General features: G+C 38.0%; 1 protein-coding gene across 1 annotated transcript in view; it reads right to left on the bottom strand.

Annotated features, from left to right (window-relative positions):
* The window catches only part of SRBD1 (S1 RNA binding domain 1), a 134,072-nt gene that overhangs the window by 18,313 nt on the left and 100,873 nt on the right, over window positions 1–14,886 (bottom strand). The window contains exons 19-20 of the mRNA XM_074863556.1: window positions 4,326–4,432; window positions 1,554–1,730 (exon numbers count right to left, since the gene is read on the bottom strand). Of these exons, the coding sequence (XP_074719657.1) occupies window positions 1,554–1,730; window positions 4,326–4,432 (284 nt within the window). The remainder of the gene's footprint in view (window positions 1–1,553; window positions 1,731–4,325; window positions 4,433–14,886) is intronic.

The following is a 14,886-nucleotide window of genomic DNA, read 5'->3' as shown; positions in this document are numbered from 1 at the left end:
CACTTTGGGCTCTACCTAGGCATTGATCGTTGGCAGAAATGCACGCATAACTTTCTCTTTTTGTATCAATTTTTAAAATAACCACTATTTGTTAACCTCCAAGTACAACGCACAAAAATTAATTCACGCAGCACACTACAACCATCAACATGATTAGAGAGGACAAAAATGAAACCTTCTCAAGTCCATTTCAAAAATGTTTGGTTCTGCCACCTGGGCCCACAAGAAATGTTGTGGAGGTGACGGTGTTAGAACTTTATTTTGGCCTCAAACTCAAAAATTATAGCAGATTTCTCAGGTTATAGAGTGTTCTCAAGTTTTATGGAATCTGACTAACATCAGAAGCATGCTCCAGCAAGGAAAAAAAACCCCAAAACAATGTTCTTAAACATTTCACCAGTGTACTTTTTGGAGGAAAAAAAAAGGCGTTAGCCTTTTCTTCCTCTGTTGTATTGCAGCATTCACTAGAACAGATCTGTACAATGTAAGACCTATCGATCATCTACAGCCTTGAAAGCAATTTCTTTGGTCTTCTGGTGCTTACAGTGCGCACCATTTGGCCTGCAGCATGTGTCTCCCTGCCAGATGGGCAACCAATCTGTATACCTTCCACCCAGGCAGTAAGCCAGTCTTAATGTGCCTACCTCCTGCCTGGAAGTTACGCGTGTGCTGTTTGGCCAGCAGCAACTGGGAATACAGTATTGCTTCTGAGCATTGGTTTGGCAAAAAAATAGCATGTGCTTCCCAGGAAAATATTTTCTGAGAAGAGCCAGTGGCAAAGGGGTGGGGATGGTGTTACCACTGTGCCCTTTCTTAGTTCTTTATGTTGGAAGGAGAAATGGGAAAGGCAGAAGAGACATTACCCTAGAAAGGGCACTTTCAGTTGTGGAGAGGAAGGATTTCAAGTCAAGAGGAGCACAGTGAATGGTTTCAAAAGGGGAAGGCTTGGTACAGAAACAGGGAATGAGATGACACAGAAAAGGATGACTCACTGTTGACAAACTGGACTTGGGAAAGGGCCTCCTATATTTGAGACAGAAGGCAGTCACATCACACTTGCTAGGCAGAGGAGTATAGCACAGAGTTTAGCCTCAGAAGCTATTCAACTTTCTCTCTCCAGGTAATGGAATTTAAACTCTCTGAAAATCTACTCTACTTTACTACCATCATGTTCTGGAGAGTAATCTTTACCACATTAAAACGAATTTACAAATCTCTAAATTATGCCTGAAACACAAGACTGAGGTTTTAACATCTCAGATCATGACATGACCACACGCCAAATTTCTTCTACCAATTCAGTGGCAGAACTTGTAATTAAACTTAAACACTTATTGAAACCCTGACTTAGAGTACTAGGCTAACAAGCCATGATTATTCAGAGAAAGAACTATCTTCAACCATTGACTTCAAGAAGTTTACTTGTGAAGATATTGTCTTTCAGAGTGCAAGGGCCTAGGATTCCTCAAGTCTGAATACAGAACAGAAAAGGGGAAAAAGACTTCTCATATTATTTTGGATAATTTAGTGAAGATTGCTAACATCTCTATTACCCGCAGAAAGTCTTTATATATTCTTGATTGAATCTGATGAAGCCAGCACACTGTTGGAAGGATTTGGGACCCAGACCTTTAACTTCCTTGAGCTGTTCGCGGTTTATAAATGGTCCATTCTTCTCTCGCCATTCAATTATATTTTTAGCCCTGTTAGCATTCAGTCCTGCAATGTGTCTACAAGAAAAGTTTACAGAATACACTTATTAGCACTGAACAGTCATTAATACAAGCGCTATCCATTACAAGGATACACATTACCATAGAAAATCTGGTTTACAAAACTTAAAAACAGCTAAGAAATTTGCAAATACACTCCCAGACCAAAGGCATATCTGAAAAAGGATCCCTTCTCTTTGCTCTGTGGAAGGAATCCACTCAAGTCAACAAAACTTAGTACAGCAATACGGTTCTGCACATACCTAACTAGTAAGCCAGGGATGTGTAATTTATGATCTGTTGGCTATTTCTGTAATGCCAATTCAATTTGTCATGTCTTATGGCCTGCCCCCAGCCGCCCTCTTCAGGAAACAATGTGGGAGGAGGGTTCAGGACAGATAAATTGTTCCTGTGAAAACAGCCCCTTTTCAGCTATTCTCTTCCAATGGTACCGCAACACCTTGCCCCAACATGAAGGGCTGATGCCTGCTATGCAGAAGGAGAGTGGCTGTGAGTTTCTTGCCTTCCTGACAGTTTAACAGATCCACACAGCTTGTTCATTTTCTCTCAGCTGGCTCTTGAGATAAAGGAGCAGCTGGGAACAGGCTGCATGAGCTGTTCTGAGGGCAACTCAGTTCTGGCAAAGAACTTACCTGTGAAGTGCAACTGCAGTTAGCCAAGTTTCTTCAGGAAGCAGTGGGTTTGCTGCACATTTTCTGTATGTACATGTGACTACAACTTTCTGTGTACGAAGTATGTTAATCATAGAAAGAGGGAGAAGAGCTGTGGTGGGCAGCTACTCCTGGCACTAGAGAAGGAAATGTCACCCATCTGACTCTATATATCAGATGCCATTGCTTTAAGTCAACAGCAACAGTGATCTGTTTGTGGAATGGCATGGGCTGATTCTAGAAAAACACCACCAGCAAACCTGGCAAGAATAGTCAATAATCAGGGAAAAAAACCCTAAAAAAATCCTTCCTTTACTCTCACCCTCAAAAGTTAAGAAAAAAAAATAATCCAAAGGTGGTGAAATCTCAGAATTAAATTGCAGAGACACATCTTTAACTACAGACAAAATATTAACCATTAGAAATGGAATTTTCTCCAAAAATTTCTTAGAAACATTATGAAATCCAGCTTATTTACACTGACAAAGGAACATGACACAGAGTTTACAGAATTTTCCACTGATGATCTCAAGTCTTTCAATCATGGTACTCAGCAGTAATGCAAGTACTGTAGCACTGTCAATCCTTCCATGTGCAATATCTGTCAAGAAGTTTATTTGATGCATCAGAAAGCACGAGCAGAAAGCCCTACTCATGGTATACCCTAGCTAGGATGACAATTTCATATACTGCACACGTGAGGGAAACTTAAGACTGCATCTACACAGAACAGCTGAATTGAACTGCTGAGGATCAAGTTAGATCCAGAACTTGATGCAGGACATGCATCATAAGCCAGGTTAATTAGACCAAAGTACTTAGCCAACATGGTTACCACCTGTAACCATGACCGGACTGTGTCACTCCACGTTCACAGTTTTGTGGAGACACAGTAGCACCTCAGTCTGGTGCCCTATGCTGAAATGCACAATATAGTTGCACCCTGCAGAAGGTTGACAGTGCTCACCCACTGCACTTACTCAAGTAGGCTTTTATTCATGGAAGGAAAGCTGGCCAGCCTCATTTACCAATAGGTACTGCTTGTGTTCTTACTAATAGCTGATCTAAATCCAAAACAAGGTAAGACAAAAGGTAAATCAGGAGTCAGACCAAAGATTGTATACACAGAAAAAGAATATGGAAGAGAAAATGGAGAAACAAGAATAGAAATAGAGCCTCTTTTAAAATATGGAAAGATGTTTTCAAGAAATTATTATAAGGGGTTATTTTTTAAACAAAGATAGAGCTAGCAAGAATACATTTTTCCTAGCTTTGATACCTAATATAATTGTCACTACCAAGATTATGGACATTCTTTTCCTTCCCCTCCTACTACAGAGGATGACAGCAACACTTCTGCTCTTCTGAGAAGCTTTTCAGCTAAATGATTCTGAATGCTACACACTCAAGAGAGAATGAGCTTTAATTTCTAACCAAGAGAAATAAATAAAGAACATTTTCCAAGTAAATATGGCATAATTACTTTAAAAAAAGTCAGTAAAAAGGGATAGACTTTTCACCGGTTTCCCCTTAAATCTTTCCTTTTTGCCTTTCCTCACCCAACTTTTACAACCTGTTCCACTTAGCAGCACCTATAAAAATACCTTCTAAGAGACAAAAAGTACATTTGGAAATCCCTTTCTCAGTGTAAAAATACAAATTAATTATAAAAAGTTTTTCTAAAATTGCAGTGTTGGCTCAAAATTTTTAAATATCTGTTTTTCCCCAAAGAATAGTTTTACTCTGGAGAATCACACATACCCTTAAAAACTGACTCTTAATGATCCAGTGAAATAGTGTCTTAATATGTCACCTTCATGTAATTGGAAGTTTAACACAAGAGCCATTTGCTCCAGCTGAGCTTGAGTCAGATGGCAGACTAAACAGAGACTCTGTGATCCAGAGCCATGTAATTACTGGAATAGGAAAATGTTTGACTCACCTTAATAGTATTTCTGAGCAGATGTTAATATCAACTCCTACAAAGCTGACACACTCTTCAACCACACTGTCCAGTGTTGCTTTGAGCAAAGTCTGTGATACATCATGCTGAGAAACAAAAGTGGATATCAGGTTACTGAAATATTGAAGTGTACATAAATAAGAACTGCAAACAATACTAACATTAATAAAGTAGTTGCTGGAATTTATCAAAATCTTATGAGGGTACCAGTTAAAAACAAACTGTAGAACATTATTTTTAAAAGTACTCCAGTATCTCTTTGCAACATCTTTGTCATGATATAAATCAACAGAATAAGACACTCTTCACATTCATGATGGAGAGATATAGTTATTAAAAAAATACAGTAAAAACCAAACTATATTAAACACATAATCATTACTCAAAAGTAGTGGACGGACAGAAGCATTACGATGTCGTATCTTTAATCTGACATTTATTCACCTATAATATGTTTATTAAAAATAAGACAAGATTTTAAAAATAAAGGTAGAGAAAAAAATTGCAGATGCTGTACTCTTGCACCTGCACACACAAATGTTTGCAAAATTGCCCTACTTATGAGCATCACGCTACAGTACAGTTATTTACTAAAAGAACAAGCCAGGTATTGTATGAGGGTGGGCAATACATAAGGTACATATCAGCCCCGCAGCAACAAATGTTTCAGATTTTGAACAGATATTTCTGGGAAGATTGGCAGGTCCTTGACTGAAGCACCACTAATGGAAATTCTTCCAGTTTTTCCATTATTGTTGATAGTGTTTCCCCCTTCTCTTTCCTGCTAAAAGAAAATCAGTCACACTTGTCAAAGATAAAAGTTCTGAAGCTCTAAGATTTCTTTTCCTCCACAGTGTAGGCATACTTCAACCTATAACTGCTAGTTATACACAAGCCCATCAGTGCTTAGAAGTCTGACCTGGAGGGAGAAGCCTCTCTAAATGCAGGAGCTAATTCAATCACTATGTTGGCTTAGCTTCAGGGCTCTACGTCACTCATGTAAATCTGGGTTGATCTGTTGTGGTTTTGTGATGCATTAATTTAGGACATCAAGCTGGATCCAAGCCAAGACACCAAACACTTCATCCACTACTTTGTTTCACCTTCTAAGCCATTCAAATCTTCTAAAGATTTCACAGTTAAATTTAACATGCTAACAGCATCAATCCCAATCGACTAATATTGGTAGTTCATGAAGTAGTGGTTAACAACTGAAACAATCGTAAAACTTACGGCAATGTACTTCACAGCCCCCTCATTTCAGGTAATGGTAATGTGATGATTTTCATGATGCAACACATAACAAAGTTACTTATAAACAGAAAGTGCAAATTTTGCTAATATTACCCCTGCTATATAAAGTTTGCATGCAAAAAGCCATGTATATGCATAAGTACTGGCATTTGCACACAGTCTTGGCCTCACAACCACAAAGCTTACTTGCACGCTTTGCAGATCAAATGTCAGTTTCTACTTACTAATGTGTTGCTACTACAACACAATGGCTTCTTTTCTGAATAAAAAAATCTAAACAAAACCCACACACCCTAAAAAGAAGTCTTATGTTTCTGTTATTCTGACTTTCTGAAGAGGTAGCTTCTCTTAGTGAGGATGTTTTATATATTCCCTCCTCCTCCTGCCATCAGCTGGGTAATGTACTAGAGCTAGAGGCTTCCAACTCACACACACGCTCATGCAAGGATGCATTTATGAAACAGAGTACAAGAACCAGAATAAAATTGTTCAGAAGCAACACTCACATTTTCTCTTCTTTGCCAAGAACAGCTGCCAAATACTGGGCTAGATTTTCCATGATGAACCACAAATTAAAAATTAAGATAAAAATACTAATTTAACAATTTTTTTTCATTATAACAGAGAAAGGCAAAAGGAGAAAAAAATGCAGAATACTGAATCTCCTTCTGCTTTCAGGAAAGGCTACTGACTCCAAGGTGCTTGGAAGTTGATTAGCATATAGTTTCACAAGTTACATTAAGTTCATTAAATGTAGTTGTTCTTGGCCACCTCTAAAAGAGTCTCGGTCTAAAAACAACTACTCAGAACATAGACTCTGTGGCAGAGAGCTGGGTAGTCTGCTGTTTCGCTAGGTTTCAGACTCATTCCTTAAAATGTTATTCCTTCAGAAGGAATAACATGCAGTTACGTGATTCAGAACTGAGACATTCATCATTGTCTCCACAATGCCTTATAGCACAGAGTGTAGCAAAGAAGGTAATCCACAGATCTGGCCTAATCTTTCTAAGCATTCATTTGGAAGAGACTTGACTCAGCAGAAGCTTTATTTCCAGTCTGCTCCCCTCAAAACAAGGAAAGAATATATCATAGTCAAAAGCTAAGCATTCTGAAATACCTCTGCCAGTGGAAGAAAGACCAGTGCTCATATATCTTCAGTTTCAAATGCAAAGTTGGCATTTATCTGAAGATTTGTTTGTGAATGCAATAGTTTGTGTAAAATTCATGTGATAAAGCACACACAATTTGGAGAAACTGTAATATTCAACTATTTCTTTTGCCAGGAAGACATGAAGTTCTCAGGTCTTTCCAAGACAATTTTCATCCTTTAACTTCATTGCTGCTTAACAATCACCATTAAAAACCAAGACATGCACAAGTTGTTCTTTATTACCAAGACATAAGAGTTGTACCACTTGGAATGGACATCACAGCCCTATGTGAAGGCATAGATAAAGTGAATGGGCAGATGTGACAGAACAGGATAAGCATAAGACAGCATGGCTAAAACAATCCTCAAGCTATCAATACCTCACAGAAGTAAGATCCATTCAGCTAGTAAATGCTGTTAAGTTGCAAACACTAGGAAAACTTTCCAGACAGCAAATCTGCCTCCAAAGATGAAGCCACTGAGTATCACAGCTTCCTTTTGCTATGATGAAGAAAATTCTACATTCTTCTTTACATTGATACAAAGCACAAAGAAGTGTTATGAATTTAGTTTCTAAAAGTAGTTAATTAAAAACATTGTTATCCCAATACCATTGTCAAGACTTCCTACTGCTAACAGGTTATGCTTCAGAAAGGTTTACAGTGCAGTGCATTTTCCAGTGTTCCAATAATTTCACTCATCTTCTCAAATATCAGAGGTTAGATGATATTACATACTTCTATGTACTATTTATATGCCCTAGAGTAGTATCAGATTATTCAGACACTACTAGAAGCACACATACTTCCATACTAATTTGCTACAACAGGTCTGTAAAGACAGGAATCCCTCACAACTTTTCCATTAAGCACAACAGAATAAAACATGCACAAATAAAGCCCAAGTCCAACATACAAGGCTATTTTCAAAGTGTGCTTATGCAGAATTTTGTGTCCCACAGCCTCCAACAACCTCTCCACACACCAGTGTGGCAGATCATTGATTCAGTTGATCCCCTGCAAACTCTTCTAAATAAAACACTTTCATATTAACACTAACTCTGAATACATCCCTATACACAAGGGTGTCCCTGCTAAAACTGTTAAGTATTGTCTCTTCTTTTTAATCAGAATAACTGTTATTTATTAACTGTCTTTATCTGTGGAACAAATACCACAACTGCCCCCACAACTCCCCTTACAAAACTAGGAGAAACTAGCTCCCTCAGCCAGCTGAACCATTCATACCAGGAGCTTACAGGGAGTCAAGCACACAAGGTGCCCCGACAGCTATGCCCAACAAGTAGGAGCATGTCCTTTGGTCCGATTCTTAAACATCATCTTGAATTTACCACCTAAATAAATTACTAGGGTTTTATTAAAAGGTTATTAATAAGTGACTACCATTAAGATACTACTGCTGGAACAGTAGATCTGGAGCAGAAGACTTCATTTTGTATGATGATCTCCAAGCAATAAAAAGGATTGATACCCCCAATCTATGGAAACTAAGGCCAGCAGAAATAAGGGACTTGTCACAAACTGCAGAATGTCCAGTGCAAATCTGTGAACTGTTTTATCATCACTCTCCAGAAAACAAAGCCACCTGACTTCACAGATAGCATCAGGAAGTACTTAGACATCTGTTTGGCTTGATTTTTTTTTGTAGGAAGGACTATAGAAATTAACTTGCCCTCAGAAATATCAGGCACTGTAACCATATTTTAGTATTTGTTTTCTAAAGAATTATCAAGTGAGCCAGGGAATAAGATAAATAAAATTAAATTACCTGACTAATTGAAACTACCACAGTAAATAATTGTAGTTGACTAATAAATGAAATCAAAACATTACAATTTTTCTAATATTTTTATAAAGAGCATCCCAATTATTCCAAATGTAACTTACATTCATGAATCTGGAAGAAAATCAAGGGATGCTATTTTGATTTTTAGTCATGATTACCACTCAAATTAGTCTGGGGCAAATTTGTTAAAATTGCCAGAAAAAGAGTATTATATTGCATATTTTAAAACCACCATTCTCCAAACCTATGCTAAAAGTCACTATAACTTCATTTCACGTGCTTTCATTAAATACAGCACAGAATGTTTAACCCTAAGGAACAGTGTTTAGGAACACCTGTCTATATGCATACGATAGTTCTGTCCTATTATTATATCCCAATACTTCAGCCGTCTTTTCTTTTTATATGATACGAAGTAGATAGCCAGGCTTGTTGTTTCGCTCAGTTTCAAGAGCTATGAACACTCACTGGAAATAATTAACATGACTAAAAAACTGTCTGTTCCGTGAGAGGGTGCTACTACAACTGCAATTGAAAGCCATTTTTCAGTTTCAAAAATCTGTTGGTGTACAGAAAAGGAAGGCTGTATTTTAAACAGCCTCTCAACTCAGTTATTTCTAGCAGTATCCCAGTACAGACCCTATAAAAATACACTTGTCATCAGCATGACAAATTTATCAAGTCAAAGAACCACTATTCACATAAAGCCTGGAGGCTGTATTTAGTCAATCTGCATGAGCATTGATGGTGGACCAGTACACTGACTAACTTTGCCTGACCAAACACACTAAACACTAGATTACTAGTGCTAGACTAGAACAACCCAGCTTTTACATGAAGTAAATTACAACTCTAAGCTCTTTACCTTTGGCAACCTAAAGCACCACAACCCCGCCCCCCCCCCCCCCCCCCCCCAAGCAATACAAATAACTATAATGCGTTTGGTAACCTTTTCCTGGTCCCCAATAAAATCATAATTTCAGAAAATATGGCATGATTGCATGTCTCTCAAAGACAAATTCAAACAGCTTAAAATTCTACTGCAATACACAGCAATTCTTAAATACTTATTATTTTACATTTACAAACGTTAGTAGACATTGACATGGCCAGTTCGTGCATCATTATTACTTTACAATGCCCAAGAGCCAAGCAAGGCACCTTCCAACGCAGCTGAACAAGAATTATTCGTACTCTGCAGAGCCTACAAACGTAGTGCAGACATGACCTAATGATGCTGGTCACAAAGCAGTGGGGAAGGCAAGAGTTCTCAAGTCTGGGCAGCAACCTGCAAGTTCTTGACTGAGGCTCGGCATTACAGTATTATAACAAGATCAACATTCATCCTAAATAAGGCTGAGCTGCAGGTCAGACAGCTCTATTTTGGTTTTTGATCAAGTTATACCTCACTTGTCCTTTGAATCCAAAAATCAACCTCCAATGAAGTAAATGCAATTTAATTTTTTCTGTCTTCAAGTAAATCCTGAAACACTTCTAACACCTCATAAAACATCATTTTGTTGGTACCTACCATTAACTTCTGCGTCCATGAATTTTAATATTGGCATGCTAGACTAGCCAACATACCTTTTGAAAAAAACCCTTTTTTTTCTTTAAAAAGTGGTATAACTGTGCAGCCTGAATGACATTAACTGAATGAAAAATTAGGTGGGACAACACATCCTAAGCAAAGTTCAAAACGATATTATTTTACAGAGATTCAATCCATGGAAACATTTTAGAACTTAAAAAAAGGGAGAAAAACATTCTCTACTACTGCTGTGGCCTACATACTATCAGCTGCCTTTCAAATGCTTGTGAAATCACAAAAGCAAAATGTATTCAGGACAAGCCCTTAAGTACAGCAGGACTAATGTAACACAAATAGTCTAATGATAAGTACCTTTTCACGTGCAGAATTAGAAAAAAAATTAAAAATGCACCTTACATGTCAGGTGGAAATGCTGGAAAGTTTAGGCGGGTGGTTTTAATCTCTAGCATCCTCTGGAAAATCCCTTTTAGTTAGATTCTAAGAAAACAAGCTTGTCCCTCTGATGTTTGATAAAATGACCTAACTTCAGGAATCTCTTTTGAAGACTGTTTGTGGTTTCTTCAAATGTTATATTGTTATAGGATATATTGTTATCCTATGTACTTAACTCTAACTCATTTCTTGTTTTCAAAAATCCAAATTCTGTTTATTTTAAGAGTATATTATTATTACTGAAATATCCCAAGAGAGAGAAAAGGATTTATATTTTCAAAGAAAGTGATAAAACAAAAACAGTCTGTCAAGCTCCGACATTAAAAAAAGAAAACAAAAATGCACACTTGATCATGTAAATGATTCAAGTTACTTACAAGTTGCTGGAATTCATCTTACATTTACTTGTGCTTGTGTCCTAACAGAAGCAGTAATACTGCTAAGCTTGTTACACAAATTCAAACCCATTGCTACTATGACTGATTTCTAAAGCTAACTTCTTTGACATGAGCAAGCTAGCAGAAGATGACATATATCCTCTTTCCAGAGCAGGTACCAGTTTTCTCCAACACATATTGTTATGCGGTTGATTATAATTGCAATTCAGATTGTTGCCCCTTAGTCACATAACTCCTGGAGATTTCAGTGGGACATTTTCTTTTTCCAGTAAGTAGCAAAGGTGATCACCCACACTGCTAGGTGGAAAGCCTATATTTCTATTTCAGTCCAAAACTGTATTTTGGGGCTGAAAGCTCTACAAATATAGGGGATACCCTGCAATACTACAGAAGGATAAAAGCAAGGACCATCAGGAGTAGAGTTTCATAGATCACATGACTGACAGTCAACAAATTCAGTTGGGGATTTTCCTGAAAATTGCTGAAGAGGAGAAAAAAAAAAGATTACACTGACAGAGGGAAAAGGAATAATACATTTCTAGAAGAACAAGACAGAAGTTATGAACCCCAGGTGAGTCCAGATTTCTGGGAATTCTGTTTAGTCTGAAGTCAGGGACCATCCATCCCCCTGCAGCAGATGGGTGCAGAACAGCAGCTCCTGGGTATAAAGTTCCAACTCAGAACAAGGGGAGCCCCCAGATGTGAGGAGCTTGGTAAAAGTCTATGTAAGCATAGACACTTCTAGCTCCACTGAAGACAAGTTGGTGTTCCTCCTACCCATTTCTAACAAGGAACGTGGTACTTGCAACATTATTAAAAACTACAAGAAAAATGCAAATTCATTTAAGGGCATTTTGCAGAAAGGAAACATTTATACAGTTGATACATATTTTATTGTATCCTGGATTTTTAATATAAGCAACTTCTCACACTCACTGGCTTTCTCAAAGTTAGTGTACAAACACAATTAGCAACTGCTACCTCAAGTGACTCATATCAGCAATGCACTGAGAATATATTTAATACAATGACACATCCATTCCTGCATTAGGAAAAAAAAATGTGTATGCCAAACAATGACATTCAGCAGTTTTTAAGTCCCATACCAACAGAGTTAGTCATGATACAATTAAGAGGAAAGAAATTTTTTTATTTAATGTGACACCAGCTCCTGAAATGCTTACTGGAAAAAGCTTTTAGGTAATTTGACTTTCATCAAGACACGCCCCCCCCCCCCCCCCCCCCCTTTTTTTTAAAGCAGATCAGTTCATTTGAATATGATTAAAGAATACTTTAAAATCATGCTGTTCAGTTCTCTCCTCTTCTATTTGGCTCCTCCTTTGCTTTCATCAGGCACTCACCCCCCTGTATCCCCAAACTCTTCCACTGCATAGCTGAAAGCACAAATAAGCTAAAAATGAAACAAAACACAAGGCACTGTCCTGCAGAAGACACAGGCAAACTCAAATAAAGCAAGCTTATTTTCTCTGCTTACTAAAAACCATGCACTTTAGTTTGATTGACATATGGCAACTCGAAAAAGTCACGCAGGGTAGTGTTTATTGAATGACCCATGGAAGACTGAAAGCTGACAGAAAACCAGGAAACGTGAGAAAACAGAAGTTTGTTCAGTACCAGCGTTTATGGATTTGACAGGCAGAATACGTAAGCATCCATTGTGTCATTCACATCTTTGATAAGTGAAACCAATTTCAGCACCACTCATTACATACAACAGCAAGTTATATTTAAGACAAAAGCATAAAAATTAATTTGTAAAAAAAACCTAGTAAGGGGTTTTGTAGTAAGTTGGTGCCTTCTTAAAAATCTGCTCTGCACTAAGCTTAGCAAAATTTGCATTAAAACATATATTTAGTGCTTTTACTACTACATAATCACAGAATCATCTAGGTTGGAAAGGACCTTGAAGATCATCTGGTCCAACCGTTAACCTAACACTGACAGTTCCCAACTACACCATATCCCTAAGCACTATGTCAACCCGCCTCTTGAACACCTCCAGGGATGGGGACTCCACCACCGCCCTGGGCAGCCTATTCCAAAGCCTAACAACCTGTTCTGTAAAGAAATACTTCCTAATATCCAGTCTAAACCTTCCCTGGTGCAACTTGAGGCCATTCCCTCTTGTCCTGTCGCTTGTTACTTGGTTAAAGAGACTCATCCCCAGCTCTCTGCAACCTCCTTTCAGGTAGTTGTAGAGGGCGATGAGGTCTCCCCTCAGCCTCCTCTTCTCCAGACTAAACAACCCCAGTTCCCTCAGCCGCTCCTCATACGACATGTGCTCCAGACCCTTCACCAGCTTTGTTGCCCTTCTCTGGACACGCTCGAGTAATTCAATGTCCTTTTTGTAGTGAGGGGCCCAAAACTGAACACAGTAATCGAGGTGCGGCCTCACCAGTGCCGAGTACAGGGGTAAGATCACTTCCTTGTCTCTGCTGGCCACGCTATTTCTGATGTAGGCCAGGATACCATTGGCCTTCTTGGCCACCTGGGCATACTGCTGGCTTGTGTTCAGCCAGCTGTCAATCAACACCCCCAGGTCCCTCTCTGACTGGCAGCTCTCCAGCCACTCCTCCCCAAGCCTGTAGCGCTGCTGGGGGTTGTTGTGGCCCAAGTGCAGCACCCGGCATTTGGCCGTATTGAAACATATACATGGCACAAGCAAAATGTTTGCACATTGGAGGTTGAAATGTTGACAGGACTAAATAACAAATTAGCTGCACTAACTTGTCATCACTAAAAAATTAAGTTCTCAATAACAATTTTTACAAGTGAACGAGAACACCAACATTTCTCTCATTCTCAAAACCAAGAAACATTTCAGAAGCACCATCATTATTGACAGTATATGATCATCACTAGTAAAGCAATTAGCATAATATAAAAAGTGAGAAATCAGAATGAACCAGTAGAATGGCATAAACAAGAATAGTGCATGTACATGGAAATAGCAATTGAGTACTCTCACCATATACATATTTTTTTAAACCAATAAGATCTCAGCAGGTAGGAGGGAAAAGCACAAATGAAGGAGCACTTTTCCCAGTTTCCCTGATGGATGTTTTGATTTGTGGCCTTATAACGTAACCCTTACTTTTATTCAAGGTCTGGAAATTCCTTCAAAAGGCTTCTTTAAAACATTACAAAAATTTAGTATTTAAATTATTTGTAAATGTATAAAAAAAATTTCTGTAGTGCAACAGATTAATAAAAATTGCTTGGAACATGAAGTTTTCTTAGGTATTCTCTAGTGGAAGATTTGTAAATAATCATTGCATTACAAAGTTTACAAGTTACTTACAAAGTTAGAGCTTTTAACTACTACATATATGAATATATTCAGTGCAAATGTGTAATCTGATCGCAGATTATGCCATCATTCACTTTAAAGACTGACCTCTATCTCCCTTGCAAAATATTTTATAAAGAATCTAAAGCTTAACCAAAACAAGTTTTAGCAAGCTTGGGAAATCATAAAGTAATCAAATGAGAAATAATATTTAAAATTTAATTACTTAAAAACACTTAAAAATACTATTTTAAAACCCGATACCTTTATGTATTCTAATTATAAAAGCATTTAGTCCAAAAAACAACTGTACTGCCTCAGGTTTGGTTTTGCTAAAGTTTGTAAGGTAAGGAGAATAGAGTTCTCTATTTGCATAAACTTTTACAACTGCAAGCTGGTACATCACTGAGCAAGAAGGGAATTAAAACCGTCTCTGATTTTGTAGCACTTATGTCTGCCTCCCGCCATTTGCGTACGTATGCCTTTACTTTACAAGGTGAAGACCAATGCAGAATCAAGGCCTGCTCCACTGAAATCAATGGCTGATGCCCCACTAGGTTAATTAAGGACAGAAGTTCAATAGAAGTTTTATCTATGCTTTGCAGGACTGGGAGTTAAGAGATGAGGTACCAGATGGA

The sequence above is a fragment of the Strix uralensis genome, chromosome 3, assembly GCF_047716275.1.
Source record: "Strix uralensis isolate ZFMK-TIS-50842 chromosome 3, bStrUra1, whole genome shotgun sequence".
Classification (NCBI taxonomy): Eukaryota; Metazoa; Chordata; class Aves; order Strigiformes; family Strigidae; genus Strix; species Strix uralensis.
Note: the sequence above shows the minus strand (reverse complement) of the source record. Positions and strands in the feature narration are given on the sequence as shown.